The sequence below is a fragment of the Dermacentor variabilis genome, chromosome 7, assembly GCF_050947875.1.
Source record: "Dermacentor variabilis isolate Ectoservices chromosome 7, ASM5094787v1, whole genome shotgun sequence".
Taxonomy (NCBI): Eukaryota; Metazoa; Arthropoda; class Arachnida; order Ixodida; family Ixodidae; genus Dermacentor; species Dermacentor variabilis.
This window is the reverse complement of record NC_134574.1, coordinates 78,991,581-79,008,149: the sequence shown is the minus strand read 5'-3', so window position 1 is coordinate 79,008,149 and position 16,569 is coordinate 78,991,581. Positions and strand designations below refer to the sequence as shown.

At 47.6% G+C, this 16,569-nt stretch overlaps 1 protein-coding gene across 2 annotated transcripts in view; it reads right to left on the bottom strand.

The window, feature by feature from the left end:
• Nucleotides 1-4,144: 4,144 nt before the first annotated feature.
• Nucleotides 4,145-16,569, bottom strand: part of LOC142587553 (beta-1,4-mannosyl-glycoprotein 4-beta-N-acetylglucosaminyltransferase-like) — a 104,366-nt gene continuing 91,941 nt past the window's right edge. The window contains exon 2 of one of the 2 annotated variants that reach the window (XM_075698658.1): nt 4,145-4,462. In XM_075698658.1, coding sequence (XP_075554773.1) covers nt 4,256-4,462 — 207 coding nt within the window. In that variant the 3' untranslated portion in view covers nt 4,145-4,255. The remainder of the gene's footprint in view (nt 4,463-16,569) is intronic. The other variant, XM_075698657.1, reaches the window with a different exon arrangement.

Below are 16,569 nucleotides of genomic sequence, written 5' to 3'. Positions count from 1 at the left end.
GAAAGATGCAGAGGTCTTCATAAATGCTCCAGTGGCTGTAACCCAGTACGGTAACCCCGAAAGAACGAATAACTGAAAAGGTCAAATGCAAGCCAATCTTTGCTACCCTTCTTCCGGATTATACTGCAATTTTGGTGGCCGAAGTGATGGTCATTTGCTTGACCATATAAAAGATTGCCAACAATGTGTCGCACATGATATTGCTTGCAGGCTGACTGTCAGTTCTTGTGTCGCTAGAAAGCGCAAATAACTCACTACCGAACCAATCTCTACAGTTTTTTCATTCCACCTCATGTTGAAGAAATTAGCTTTTTTCGCATACATGGAAATTGTGGCTTAGCAATTAATCGTGTTTGCAAAGAATCGTGTTTGCAAAGAATCGTGTTTGCAAAGAATTACATCGCTACGCGCCGCGGGAAGGTTACAAATTTTAATGCAAACACCGTTTTTTTCTTTCTCTCGCAGCGACCGCGCTCCAAGCCGGACGCCGACGAAGTCGCTTCCCTACGCCTAGGTAGTCGGTTCCGCAGTGTGACGTCGCTCGTGGTCACACATGACTTCGAGAATCATTCAAGGCAACACCTGTTATTTGTGTGATATGTCGCTAGAATTGACGAATTTAAGTTGAGAGAAATAATAAAACACACAAACGGAATGTCTGCGTGTTTTTCTTTTTATTTACTTAGCACCGAAGCAAGAGAGATGTACTTCCGCTTCGTCTACTTGTTCCTCTGTTCGCCCGTGATCATGCTCTGCGATCCGCTCGTTCTGCCTCAGTATTCGTGTAGCACTGAGTTATACCGCTAGTCATATGTCATTGTGTACAGCGCGCAAAATCGTGCGCTGGTCGAAACATGACATCACAACAGCTCGCGCGCAACGCCGTCAGCGGAAGTGCGCAGCGGCGCAAAAAAAAAGTTTGCAGAAAAAAAAAATGAAGGCGGAGCCCGTGACGTATGGGTCCCGCGATCCTTGAGGTCCGGTATGGGAGAACGCAGGAAGAAATTTGCTTTGGGTCCTCGTGAGGGGCCCTTTAAGCACAGGGATGAGCACTTGGAGGTGCGGTAATGCGTGCGGTACACACTAGTAATGCCACGGCCCTAGGTGGCTGTCTCTATGTGTATTAGTGCTGTAGCTGTATAACATTAAACTCCGTTAATTGACACACGTAAAAACATTCAATTGCTGTCTGCCCTGTGCCAGTGAGTTCGTTCCTACCTACCTCTAAGAAACTTCCGCATGCGGACAAGTCGCACAGCATTGTGTGGCATGTCGCAGTGGGGGAGGACGAAGTATATTGCGCCTAACCAGCATACGAACAGTTATAATTTTTTTTGTTTCTGCGAAGCGCACTTGAACTGCAACAAAATCAGTGCTGGTTCAGCCCGAGCCCGAACTAAAGCGAACATGTATTTTTTTTTATGCGGCACCCTGGACGTTGTCGGAATTTCGAACGTTGTCAAAAGCAGAAAGAAATTATTTCCAGTTGCAAAGGGAGGGCACTTGTTATTGTAGTGAAGAAATTCTGGGATCTCCTCGCACACTGAAGCACCTATCAGCCAATGGCGTCCAACCAAAGCCAGGGCAGAACAAAACGTTCTGCATTGGTGGCCACAAAGCACGAAAAAATTGTCACCCCTGCATTGTTTCTTTCTTTTATTTTTTGTCGGACGTTTGCAGGTATCCTTGGCACATACTCTGGTCTATTAGTGCAATCGTGTTGTCATGCCTGTCGCAGCGCTGAAGCGGTTGTTACATTTATCGCACGAAACTCGCGAGGAGCCATCTGCAAGGGAAACAGCATCGCGGTCGTTATTTAGGCGGCCGGCTATAGACCACAACATACCGGCAACATCAGCTCACGGCAGAAACTGCATTGACAATTTGCGCATGCTACCAGCCGCCCCACCATTAAAGTGGCCGCAAATGTAGCCGAGACGGTCGCACAGTCGCGTCGGCCTCGCTGAGCCGACAGAGCATAAAATGGGGCTTCTAGCGCCAATTTCCCCAATTCTGTGTAGCTCGACGAACGTCGCTTAGTGCACGTCATGCTCCAATTTTGTTCACCTGATCATTTTTTCCAAACACGGCTACTTCTCTTGCCGACTTATTCTTTTATTTTCTTGCCTACCGTTCTGCTTGTCTTTTCGAGCGTATACCCATCCTTGTGGAATGGACAAGAATTGACAGATACGTAGTGGCCTAGGTTGTCTGCTCGACAAGAGAACATTGTGACCTGAACCCGGTGGGTTGTGACAGAACCTTGTTTCGGTACTTTGCGCATTCTGATACAGCGAAGGATGTGTGCCGGTTTTGCAGTGCGCCATTCCGAAAAATCGTTGGAATGGCGCAACCTTGCTGGACCAATTGCAATTTTCAGAGATGCTGTTGGATTGGATAGACACTTGCAGTTTGGCCCCTTTTCATTTCGAAATACATTTTATTCCTTCAATATTATGAAACCAATACGCGCTTTACTTCTTTTACGCATCAAGTGTTGTAATCAAAAATGATAGTTTGCGGCTTTCTTACTTGCCCTGCAGGGAAAAGCCACACATACCCTGCACATGCTCCGCCAAAAAATATCACCCAAATAACACACATGATAAAGCGCATGACAACCCACCGGTCATGACTCCAAAAGAAAATGTACCCGGAATCATACAAACCCTCATATTTAGCAGATTAACTTACCAGCTGTCCTATCATAACGTGACTCAGACCGAAACGAACCAGATGGGCCCTCTGCTCCGTACGGCACTAAAGGCAGGGCTGGGACTACCCCAACATGCGCCCACGCAGCTTCTACTGCGGCTCGCGGGGCACAATACCACCTGCGAACTAGTCGAAGGTCATCTTAACAGCCAATTGCAACGTTTCCAACGAACAATGCAGGGGTGCCTCATTCTATCCCGGCTAAGATACCAAGCCCCAAGAAAACTACAAAAGGAAGACCACACACTTATTGTGCTTAGCATTCGCAACAAAACTCACGTGGCCCCAATTTCTCAAAATATGCACCCTGACCGTCATAAGGGCTAAAGAAAGGCAAGAGCACACGCCCTTACTGGACCCTTTGGCGATGACGCGTCGGACACGCCGTTTCTAATCACCGACGTGAACCTGTATGCATAGAGACGTGCCCTGTCTAGTTGTACTAGCTAGTAGAGACCGACATTCTGAGGGCTTTGGCCACGCTCAACACTGTGGAGGAGGCTGCTGTAGCCCTAGCCATCGTACACGCTTCAACCATACCGGCACCAGATGGACCCATCACAGTGGTCACTGCTTCACAGACCACCTGCAGGACTTTGGCACAAGGGATGGTGACGCCTACACACACCGTATCCTAATATCATTACACCCCACAGCGTTACACACGGTGCGTATCGTCTGGACACCTGGACACGCCTCTCTCCATGGTAATGAAAGCGCTGATGCGGTAGCCCGAGAGCTCACTAACCGGGCGCCATTGGAACAGCTGTCCGGCCCTGACGACCTACCGACAGAACCACTGAACTACACTGAAACTCTACAACATTACAGGCATAGCAGCATACACTTCCTCCCACCACATAATTCCCTTAAACTAGAACATGCCGTCGCGCTGCTACACCTTCAAACTAATTCATTTCCCTGCCTCTTATCTTCACCCCTTTTACGCCACACAATTTCCGTCATACTGTCCCTACTGTAGAGCAAAGCCCACAGTATATTATTTCACCTGGAAGTGCGCCCACCTCCCGGATTGCTCCCCTATTCCTTCACCTTCCTCCTGGGAGACTGCACAGTCCAGCTTACACCTGCAAGAGCAGCGACGGCTAATCCAGTGTGCGCACGGAGTGGTGCGAGCCAATGGGGCGTTGAACGAAGGGCTCCACCATACGAGGAAGTCTCCGGCCTCATTAGAAATGAATGTCTCTCTCTCTCTCTCTCTCTCTCTCTCTCGATGTCTTTGCGTATTGCTGCCCCACATCTTTGGCGCAGTCCTCGCTTTATGTTTGCTCCATACGGTTCCTTGCGATTTCACAGAGCAACTGTGGCATTGTTGTGACTCGAAGAGACAGCAGATTACGTTGTGGATTTCATCCGTACCGTGCACCTCATTCTCTGGAACGTTTGTTAACTTCTGATTATGAATGTTACTACTGGACTACGACAGATTACGAGATTGATGTTTTATTCAGTGATTTCATACAAGTTTTCTTTATTTGAGAAGAGGACACCATGTGCATAATATATTGTCCTTATGATTCTATGGCCGCATCAGCCACCTAAATCGTTCGGCATTTTCCCTCACGTATGCTGGAGCCGCATCGTACGCGTCACAGCGCTCGAGTGGCCCGCTCTCGTCGAAGAAATGTCCCGTCTTCCTGAGTGAGTTGATGTATCCGATGTCCGTTTTCTCGGCGATGTCACCCCACCGCACTCCGTCGTCCCTCTGCGCTGCTGCCAGCTTGACCTGCGATAGTTGCATAACAATTGCTTTACTAAAAAGTACCTTTCACCAGTCGCGACAGTTTAAAGAAATGTTTCACTTTAATGGAAGTGTCAAACAGGCGCAATACAATGGGACGTTTTTGCCCATAAGTTCAAAACAGGCACACGACAGAGACTCCAGGTTGTATGCTATTGTTTATGTTTTCAGCACACCGTGCGCCTCTCTAGAAGCAATTCTTCAAAAAATGAAGACAATACCACTATCGATTATCCCACTATGAAGAGCTCATAATCATAGGTATAAATTTGTAAGTTCGGTTTTTGACTGGAAGTTTGGTCAATCTATCAAATCGAAGTCGCGCTGTCTCTAGAGGCCAGTCATGAAGAATCCACCTGGCTTTACGACACAATTCTTGGAGCGCATTAATTAGGATAAAGAAAAAGAAAAACTAGCCAAGGAAAAACTGAAGTGTTGGACAGGTGATGGCACTTACACATGCTTATCGGGAAGCAAAGCTTGCCACATAAATACTACGCAAGCGCCCGATAACAAGTGGCAACGGAGTGTATAGAAGAAGAGCCGTCTACTCCAACAACCTTGAAATTTCGTGGTATAGAACATCCGGGAGTCTTACGTGCCAAAATTGCGATGTAGATCTGAGACCCATAGTAGTGGTGGACTCCGGAATCAGTTTGACCACCTGGCCTTCCTTAACTAGCACACAATTCAATAGACGCATGCGCTTTTATATTCCGTTATTGTTGCAATGCGCCCGCCGAGGCCGGGAGTTAACCCGGGACATCGAGCTCAATTGCGCAACGGCATATCTGGCAAGACGACGGGTCAATTTCATTTCCACAATTCACGAGGAAAATTAGGTTTGTCTAAAACATGATTGCTCGTTGATTTGAATGTAGTATGCCGCTAACGGTTCCCGTGCTGTTTTAAGTTCTACCCAAGATCCAACCACCATAAAAAATTGGTAGAAGAAGGCGAAATCTACAATGCGCAGAACGATGAGCACACAAAATATTTTTTAATCTCTTCGCGAGTTTTGTCATTAGATGGCGCATGCACAGTCTCAGTTTGTCGAATGCATACCTTGTTCCAGAGCTCCGGGGAAACTGAAATATTACTCAAGTGGAACAGTGGAGTGGTATATCGGAAATTATCGTGCAGATTGGGATTCCCATCTCGATTTAACCGGTCAATCGATTTCTCAACTGTCGATGAATTTTGAATCGGAAGAAACGAACGATGGAGAATTTGTTTCTGTGTCGCATGAAATGTTTCCTGAACCAATACGTGACAGACAACGTGACCGGGGCTGTGCGTCAGAAGGGCAACCAGGACCATGGCCAGTGTAGCAGGTCTATCCGTTTTGACTATTGCTGAAGAAGGAATTTCTTAGTCACACCAATAAACGCTAGACGGCAGTTTCTTAGAATAAAAATAGGCTGCACATTAAATACATAAAACTGGTCGTGGTTTTTGCTTATATTATAGTGCCTGTTTCGGAGCCTGTTGGGCCTAAAGGGAGGTTTTAGGTGCCTGTTTTAGGCGCCCGATACCTACATTAATAGTGCGTAGAAATCCGGCCTGTACTAATGACCAATCTTTTCCAAAAATGTGAATTGCCACCCGCTGTGATCGCGTAGTGGCTTTGACGGCACGCTGTTAAGCCCGTGAGTGCAGAATGAAATCTCGGCCATGACGGCCGCTTTACGATGGAGATGAAATAAAAAACAAGCACAAGTACCGTGTATTTGGTACACGTTAAAGAACCTCAAGTAGCAATAACTAATACGCAATGCCCACTGCGGCGTGCCTTATAATCATATCACAGTTTTGGCACGTAAAACTCCATAATGTTCAACAATGATAGTTGACGTTAAATGTTCTCATACTGAGATGATATAAATAGGTTATAATTGTTCCTTTCTTGAATATGGAATTCATGTACCTTCTCTGCAAGTACATCCCGAAGTTAGTCAATGATTCGAGCCTACCAGTGTTTATTCCTATATCATCATTCTGCTGACTCTATGATAGCTTAATTATTCTCGATCACGTTGCCGTATGGTGTCTTGGAGGTCTCTAACTTCTGCCAATACCTACTTTCCTTTTTGGAATGTCATGGTGGTAATGAGGACCGCATGATATGTTGGAAATACCTCAGGAATGCGCCTCTTTCTTGAAAAGTTGTTCTGTCATTGATATTATAAATGCACACGCAACCCGCTTTTACTGCAAAGCTGAATATGGCTAGCCGATTCATCCGTCCGTCCGTCCGTCTTTCGGTCGCCTGTACGCCGAAAATTCCCCCGGCACAACCCCATGCCCATGCGTGAAAGAAGAGAGAGAGGCACGCAAAACGGCCAACACTACCTAGATATCACAAGCCCTGTTTACTCCAATCCATGACTTACTGCTACCTGGCTCGAAATTTCAATTGACAAGGATAGTGTGATGAAAGTGGTGACGTCAAAATCACCGTTGTCTACCCGGGAGCATCCCATTAGGTTCTATGGCACTTGGGCCAAATACCATGACGTCATGGATCGGAGTGAAAATGCCTTGCACTATCTAGGTGCTATTGCCTTAGTGGTGCTCTATTAGCCGAGCCAGTAGTCACGCCGTTGCTCTCTGTCGCAGCCGACTACTCGCGCAACAGTTTCTGCCCTGCTCTGAAATGGGTAGGCCATGCGTCATAGGTACTCCTTAGAAGCAGGCAGCTTTCCATCAGCAACGCTGCGAGCAGGACCGGGAATGAGGTCGTTTACACCATGCCCCTGCTGCAGCCAGAGCACAAGAACAGACTCGTGCAGCCGAGCGAAAGAAGCAACTGCCTACCGAGGATCCAGCCGCCTACCAAGCCATCGTTTAGTGAACCGTCGGTTTTAACCCAGTTATAAACACCAGGGCCGCGCGTTTCAACTTCGCTGGTTAACCATCTGTACCGAATGCTGGGGCGCTGATCTTTAATTATACGAGCAATAGAATGTAGGATACATTTTATTAAAATGTGCAGGCACAATTTACACCTACCAATAGGTCATGCATAATTTTAAAGCTCGCCCTGCAGCTCGCCCTGTATATCCTTAACTCCTATAGAGAGAAAGTGATTTATTTACAGAAAGGCAGAGAGGGTGGGCCTGAGCTATAACTTGATGTGGCCTGCTACTCTGCACTAGGGAAAAGGAACAGGGATGAAAAGGGCTGATGAATGATGATGATGGCATGAGGAAGAAATGCGTATATAGAAGTTCACAGAGTTGTGGCATCTCTAAAGCCATGCGTTCAGCCAGCCGCTTTTAAGAAGGCTATAGCGGCACTTGTTATCAGGACGGCGCTATTTGCATTAGGCTTAAATTAGGACCTAAAAGAAACTCGTCTGATAGCGGCTTCTTGGGAGGTTTGCAATGGAAAAGACCAGTTTCTGCCGTTCGCTTGTGTCGTCGATCTGGTGTGGTCCAGTGTTCCAACGTACGGTTGCGTATTACGCAATGAAGTAGGGCGTTTATGTCTGTTCGTGAGAACGGAATGTGTACTTCAGAAGCATTATTTAAATTAGTATTCGCTTCAGCGTCTGCTTGTTCGTCCCCTATCACTAAGAGGGAGACCCTGTAGCAAAACCTGCTTTAAATATTGCTTCTCAAGTACGCATTCCTATAGTTCTCACTCAAATAAATGGGAACATTACGCCTCGCATTTGTAGGGGTTTGCGAATGTTCGAAACATTCGAATAAGGAATCGAACAGTCGCTGTTTCTAAATGCGAATATTCTAACGCGAAAGCATTATATGCCCCAGTAGGCGAAATCCGGCGTTGTAGTCAGTGGCGTGACCTACTGACGGTATCCAACATTCTGCGACGGCAAAGAGTAATATCTACATCAAAAGATTATATAAACTAACCTTATGAGATTTACTACTTGCTGTGAAATTACGAAACACACATACTTTCTTTATGGTGAGGCTCTAGAAACTGCAGAATCATTTGAATATCTAAGCGTTCATCTTTCTCCGACTTTGTCTTGGCATAATCATCTGGGTTGTACTGGTTCCGCTGCATGCAAATCTCTTGGCTTCATTCGTTGAATGCTTCGTCAGGCTAATAGTGATACCAAGCTTCTTGCATGTACCACCGTACTTCGTTCAAAGCTTGCGTATGCGTCATTCATATGGAACCCGCACCAAACGCATCTTATTAACAAATTAAAATCTTTTCAGAACAAGGCAGCACGATTTATTACAGGTAACTCTTCACAACATCCAAGCATCACCAAAATAAGATATGACCTAGGACTGATCCCATTGCAGACTAGAAGAAAGATGTCTCGGTTAACTTTCTTCCATCAGCTTTTTCATCACCCAAATATTTCTCTCAGGCACACATCTTACCATCGAAATGGAAATTCCCACGAATCGATCAAGTATTTAAGGTCGAACAATCATTTGCACGTATTAAACTATTGCAGTTTTTGTGCCTGCACTTAGCCATTTCCGAATATAATTATCTCCCAAGTAATATAGCCGAAAGAACTGACCATATTATATTCAAACAAGCACTAAATGAAACATTCGTGATTTAGGAACATTAACCTTTCTTCCTGCACTTCTTCAGGTGTCTGAGGATCTAATAATACTGTTTGTATAATGTACGAATTATTGGCGTACAATGTTGTCGAATCAGAAGTGATGTAAAGGTTGCCTAGCATGTACGACTTCATATACCTTTGTATATAAATTGTTCTCCCCCCTCCCCCCCCCCCATGTAATGCCCAAGGTAGGCCTTTGGGGTAAATAAATGAAAAAAGATATTCGAGTTGACACCAAATTTCTCAGGGAGGTTCCTGAATATAAGGCCTTTGAAAATGATATTAGGTAAACTTCGGTCTGCACGGCAATCGAACCCGGGCTTCCTGGATACGAGACGAGCACGCTTCCATGACGCCAAAGTGGCTGCACGTTCCTGGTTTACTAAATGTGTGCATAGTGCGAGCGTCAATGCGCACGTCACCTTGCAGCCATCCGGCTGACTAAACGTGGCGCCTAGTGCGTGCGTCGTTGGAATCGTGACTGCAGCCAGTCGGTAGGAGCTGGCGCCACATCATCAGTGAATAAAATGAGTGCATGAAGTGAAAAAGCGTTATTGCCTAATCGAATACCATTGAGCGGTCGTTCGAGTAATGAATTCCTCACGGGCAGGCGAACGCGTTGATACGCCTGGCGCGCTTTGATTTTGCCTTAGCGAGAAGCAGTTAATACGCAGGCGAGAGCTAGCGCGGACAAGGGACGCGCAGAAAAGTAAAATTTCCCCAGAGCGAGTATAACGCTTTTACATTCCCACACGTAAGCAGTCTTAAGTGTCTCTGCCATTTTTTTTTGTTCGGATACCTTTCAAATATTTCAATATGTCAAATAGGCAGAAATAAATATAAAATTGGGACAAAGGTGCTGTAAATTTTCAGCTCCGCGGACATACTATATACATAAAGCATGAGAACTTGCGCAGTGGAGTGGGCTATGCTTCTTAGGTAGCCATAGTTTACAGGCTGTACAGCGATCATTCGTATTCTCTGTAGAGCCCTGTGAATGCGAAAAAAGTACTTGTTTTCTTGTAATGCTTGTAATACTTTATTTTAATAAATAACGCTTAATAACGCACTGTGTGATGACAGAAACTTCCTAACTTTAAAGATACTTGGATGTGAATATTGTTTTATATAAATTGTGATATATAAATTGTGATAGCGGCATCTAAGTATCCAAAAAGTATTAGATATTCAATTCTAATCGCATTTTCATCGCGCCGACAAAGGCATAAAGTGGACAGATCTCATGTCAACATTACGCAAAAATTTATCATCTGACCTGTACGGCCTCTGCGTCAAAACACCACGAGCAGTGTCACCCGGCGTAGCGTGGCGATGTGCCCTGTATTATCCACTTTTCACTCAGCCTCCCTGTGTTCGACATTTTATGCCGCGTATAGGCTCTCATCGAACGCAGGCGCATCGAGTCGATTCCACACACTTTTAGCAGGCTTAAGTGCACGCACCGCTAACATCTATTGGCATGCTGCTCTCTGCAGGAGAAGCCTTACATAAACATCGCAGACGCAATAACGTCGGTTCGCCGTATACATCATGATGTTTCAGGAAGAGCACCATGTCGGCATCAAACATGATGAAAACGTCGCCATCTCGGACGTTCTTCAGACTACGGTGAGCTTCGTACCGGACTGATGGCCGGAAGTAGTTTTCGGGGCCCCACGGATCGCCTCCATCGTAGTCCTAGAAGCCCAACGATATCGGTACAATCTTTTGCGCATGCTCACGCAAATATCCAGCACTCAGGTTCGAGCGGACGTAGAGTGGCTTTTTCACGTCCGAATAGGCGTAAGTACTCACCTACGGAGCAGAAACCTGGAGGCTTAGGAAAAGGGTTCTACTTAAATGGAGGACCACGGAACGTGCTAAGGAAAAAATGATAGGTGTAACGTTAAGGGATAATAAAAGAACAGATTGGGTGAGGCAACAAACACGAGTTACTGACCTCTTAGTTGAAATCAAGAAAAGGGGGGGGGGGGGCTTGGGCAGGACATGTAATGAGGCGGGAAGGTAACCGATGGTCATTAAGGATTACGGAGTGGATTCCAAGAGAAGGGAAGCGTAGCAGAGGCAGCAGGAAGTTAGGTGGGCGGATGAGATTTAGAAGTTTGCAGGGACAACATGGCCACAATTAGCCGGGGTTGTTGGAGGAGTAGGGGAGAGGCCTTTTCCCTGCAGTGGGCGTAGCCAGGCTGATGATGATGATGATAATGGTAATGATCGTTCGACGATGAGATAACAGTCGACAACATCACTGAGCTTTGTTATGCTGATATCCGGAAGGTCTAGCTCGTGGCTTAATAGAGTATCAGGCGTATCATATTGGGAGGTGGGGGTGACTTGTGCTTGTTTCGGTTGGGTGGCTGGATCAGGAAGAGTGTCGTCTTGTGCTGGGAGCACTCTAGTCCCACTGCATTCATGTGTTGCACGACGATGTCGGTGGCATGTTGGAGCGTTTCTTCATTTTTGTCGTCCGACCCTTCACACGCCCAGAGTGCGATGTCGTCGGCGTGTAGCGTGTGTCTGAGTCCATTGAGCTCATTCAGTTTCAGAGGCAGCATGTAAATTGCAAGGTTTAATAGGAATGGTGACAAGGTTGCGCCTTGCGGCCCTCCTCTGTCCCCTAACCGGATTGAAGGCGAGTGGAGGTCCCCCACCACGAGATCGACCGTCCTGTCTCTGAGGAACCACCTGATATAGCTGTAGGTTGGTTCGCCGGGTTGTAACTCGGCTAAGCTCTTGAGCACGGCCGCTGGGAGCACGTTGTCACAAGCATTATGGACGTCTATATTTAGTAGAGCTTTCATGCTCGAACCACTGTCTGGATGCAAGAGGTTGTGGTGTAATTGAAGGAGAATGCCTTGGGCCGATACGCGTGCTCGAAAACCAAGCATCTAGGGCGGTCTGAGATTGCGTTCCTCTGCGAAGATCTGTAAGCGACAGAGTATTACGTGCTCCGTGAACTTGCCTAGACAGGAGGTGAGTTAAATGGCGTGAAGATTACCTAGGTTCAGTTTCTTGCCCGGCTTCGGTATGAACACCACCCGTGCGTGTTTCCAATCAGGCGGTAAATGGATGAAGCGCCAGCACTCGTTCATATATTCGGTTATTGCTCCCACCGACTTCGGGTCGAGGTTACACAGCGCCTTGTTTGTAACCCCGTTGGGGCCCGGGCATGACGTCGTGCGCAGCTTGTGTAGCGCAGCGCAGACCTCTGCCTCCGAAATATCAGCATCCAGCTGCTCATTGGGAGCTCCGACGTAATGAGGCATGTGCGTGTCGCTCTGTCTCGAGGTGTTAACGTACCGGCTGGCGAGCTCCGCCAGCAGCTCCTCGTCGCTGCCTGTAATAGTTGCGTCAGCTTCTTGCGTGCCACCGACTTGGTGTTGCCGGGATCCAGTAGGTATTGCAGCAGATGTCATATGGTCTTGCAGCCCAGCTGGCCTTTGAGGCTGATGCAGATCTAGCCCCACTGGTGACGTTCCAACGTAGAGGTGTGAACCTCTATCTCCCGTTCGACCTTTGCTATGCGCCGTCGCAACTTGTTATTGTGACATGGCGCTGCCATCTGAGCCTGAAACTTTCACGCGTTTCCCACATGTGCAGGAGGTGGGAATCCGTCGATGGCTGCTCTTGAGACGCCGCTATTTCGTATGTCATGGAAGTCATGCCGTGTTTCAACGACCTGATCCATTCGTTGAGATCCGATATGGAGACGGGTACTGTTTCTTCGCGTAGCTGACGGGCTTTATCCCGCTTCGTAATGCTGGCGGCGGCCATCTTCGCCCTTCTGGCGACCGTTTCAAAAGTAAGCGACAAAATGTAATGATCGCTGCCGACCATGTGGTCTTTGTTCCGCCAGTGGGCGCCCGGTATGTTCTTGCAAAAGGAGAGGTGTGGCATGGTGTCTGTGCACACACTTACCGAACCGTGATGGTTGTTGTGGTTGCTTGAGGATAGTAAGACCTCTATCTTGCGCGGCCTCCCATAACTTGGCGTCCTTACGGTCGGGTTATGGGTAAGCCTACTCGGGGTGTTTGGCATTAAAGTCACCCAAAACGAGAACTTCAGAAGTTCAGAGGTATGTCAACGCGGCGCACATGATGTCGCCGTCTTCAACTTTTCAGTGAACGTCCACTGCCCATCTTGACGCGAAGCAGGTCACTCAATGTTGCGGTGTGCATCTGTAACAAATATAGCCGGGCAAGCATTACCGAGCATGTGATAACGTACGTTTTGCTCTTCAGATACTTTTCCGGTATAAAACTTTAGGTATATTGAGCCTGGCAGCCAAGGTGCACACAATACAAGTTTACACAGCTGCTACAAGGTTGACATGATGAATTTCAAAAGGCATTCGTCTTGTCCTTTCCTTTATCATTTTTCTCCTCGCTTTCTTATGCGTTTGATCGGGAAACACGCAAATAACGTGTGTTTTGAAGGCTAGCAGATGAGACACAAGCTATTCAAGCGTTATTGTCACATTGATCTCGCCTAGCACTTTTGGGCGCGAGGACATGTGGTTGAACTATTTCTGGGAGCGCGCCGTTGACGTGGTATGCAAGACACGGCGCGCTCCTGACGCTTTGACTGGTGGCACTCGAATGAAGCAACACGCGGGCGCCTTCCAGGATATTTTTGTAAGTGGCTTCACAATAAGACAAGTTGTTAACTGCGAAATGAGTGCTCCTGGCCAAACTGCAAACGCAACATGTTACGCATGCATGCTTTATCATCAGAAAATTCAATTCTCGGCCACTGTGTACGATCGTGACTTTATTGACGCTTTTGAATTCATAAGAAGCTAGCAAGGTATTCCTGTATGGCTACGATCTTTGTAAAACAAAGGCCAATGTTATCTCACTGAAGCGATTGCACGAATTTTGTCCAGGGATTGCACGCGCGCATCAAATAATTGCGCGATATTTCCATCTGGCATTATATCCTCATTACTATTAATCCCGCGTTATGTATATATATATATAAATATATATGTATATATATATATATATATATATATATATATATATATATATATATATATATATATATATATATATATATATATATATATGTATGTATATATATTGTCACCTGCACTAGTGGGGACAGTCCAAAAGAAGAGGCAGAACGGCCAAAAAGGAAGAAGTGCACGTGCTACCCCCGCCTGCTCGATATCCTCATCCCGCCGCCGTTTTCTCAGCCACCTGTCGCCATAAACGTCGCCAGCCCTCCTTGGAGACACGTGACAAACTGGCGCAGGTGCTGGTTATTTCTCACTCATGCCACAGACCCCTCGTGGGAGCGGAACCATCAGCCCAGTGACAAAGACTCCCGTCTATCGGGCCAGCCGCAGGATCAGGTGACTCCCTCCAGAAGACAACACAGCGGTCCCAACCACCTCCACTGGCATGGATAGCGCGATGACGACCCGGTACACACTTCAGAACCCAAGGGTTCCACAGTTGTTCCATGGTGACGTGTTCGAAGATGTCGAAGATTGGATGGCCGATTTTGAGCGAGTGGCCGAATACAATGAATGGGATGGCGCCACTAAACTTAGAAATTTCTATTTATGCCTTGAGGACGGCGCGCGTGCGTGGTTCCGACCCCATGAGGAACAAGTGACCACGTGGCCTAAGTTCTGCCGTCAGCTACTAGACCCCAACACCACTGCTGATCGCCACGAACGATGAGAGCGAGCTATCCAGGCCCGCGTCCAAAAAAATTATGGGGTTTTACGAGCCAAAACCACTTTCTGATTATGAGGCACGCCGTAGTGGAGGACTCCGGAAATTTCGACCACCTGGGTTTCTTTAACGTGCACTTAAATCTAAGTACACTGGTGTTTTCGCATTTCGCCCCCGTCGAAATGCGGCTACCGTGGCCGGGATTCGATCCCGCGACCTCGTGCGCAGCAGCCCAACACCATAGCTACTGAGCAACCACGGCGGGTAGGCCCGCGTCCACATTCCCAATGAAAGTGTCACCGTGTTTGTCGAAGACATGACGCGCCTCTTCAGAGGAGCAGACTCTGGAATGATCGCGGGATAAGAAGTTCCGTCACCTGATGCGAAGAGTGAAGGAAGAGCTCTTCGCTGGTCTTGTGCGGAGCCCTCCTAATACTCCCGCCGAATTTTTTTTTCTGAGGCTGTAAGTATAGAAAGGATGCTTCAGTAGCTATAGAACTTCTACAAGGGCCAAGTGAATGCAACATTCAATTCCGATATCTTCACAGTGACCCGAAGCTAGAATGACAACCTCCGATAACTCATCCACACCATTCTGCGGGAAGAAATGCAGAATATTTACGGTGCGTCACAAGCCACGGTTAGTTCCATTGCCAATGTTGTAAAAGATGAAGTACACCAAGCGCTCCGATCCAGCTTTCCTCTTGCTAACACTGGGCCTCCGCCGACTGAACACCGCCGTGAGACCTACGCAGAATCCCTGAGACTCCGTGCTTCACTGGCTTCACCACCACCACTGTTTGTTCACCCCACTTTCCCGGTTGCACTTTCACCAGTCCAACCGGTACAATACATCGCAGAACGACGCACGCCTCCAGCGTTTCTACCTGCCGCTTCTTCTGTTGTGCTTCAGCCGCAGCAGCCAGTGCATTACACCGACGATCGAAGCATGACCCCTCGGAAGTCGAATGTTTGGCGCACAGCAGACCGCCGTCATCTGTGCTTCTACTGCGGTGAGGCAGATCATTTGTACCGCCAGTGCCCATGCCGAGATCTCGGGTTACGGGGCTTTTCCGCCTACTAGCCGCCACCCCGACCTGGCCAACCTCCCCAGGATATTGAATATTATCTGGCTGAACAGCGCCTGCCGCTGCCTACCCGACGACAGTCACGCTCGCCTCGCCATCACCAAGGGCAGTTCAGTCCCGATGCCCACAGCAATCACGAATCTGCGACAGTTCTCCCCCATTGTTAAATTATACCACCGATTTATTAGAAACCATGCTGTCATAGTAGCGTCTCTGAATCACCTCCTTACCAACAAGAACAAGACGTCCTTGCCGCATTGGGACGCTGCCGCTGAAGACGCATTCAGCGGCAGCGTCCAGGCGCACTCGGAAACACCGGCAGCATCAAGGGCGCACTCGGAAACACCGCACTTTTTGTACATCCTAACGCCACGGCATTACTGGCCCTCATGACAGACGCGTCCAGCAATGTCGTGGGAGCGGTTATCTAGCAGCGAATTGATAATTCATGGAGACCCCTGGCCTTTTTCTCCAAGAAACTCATTCCAACCCAAAATTGCTACAGCACTTTCGGTCGAGAGTTGCTTGGAGTTAACCTTGCCATACGTCACTCGCGCCATATTCTTGAGAGCCAACCCTTTACCATCTTCACTGATCACAAGCCTTCGACGTATGCGGTCTCCAGAGTGTTACTGACACACACGCCGCTGGAAATGTGCGATCTCTCGTTGATATCAGAATTCTCCACCCACATCAGACACGTCAGCGGCAAGCAGAATGTACTTGTTGCTGACA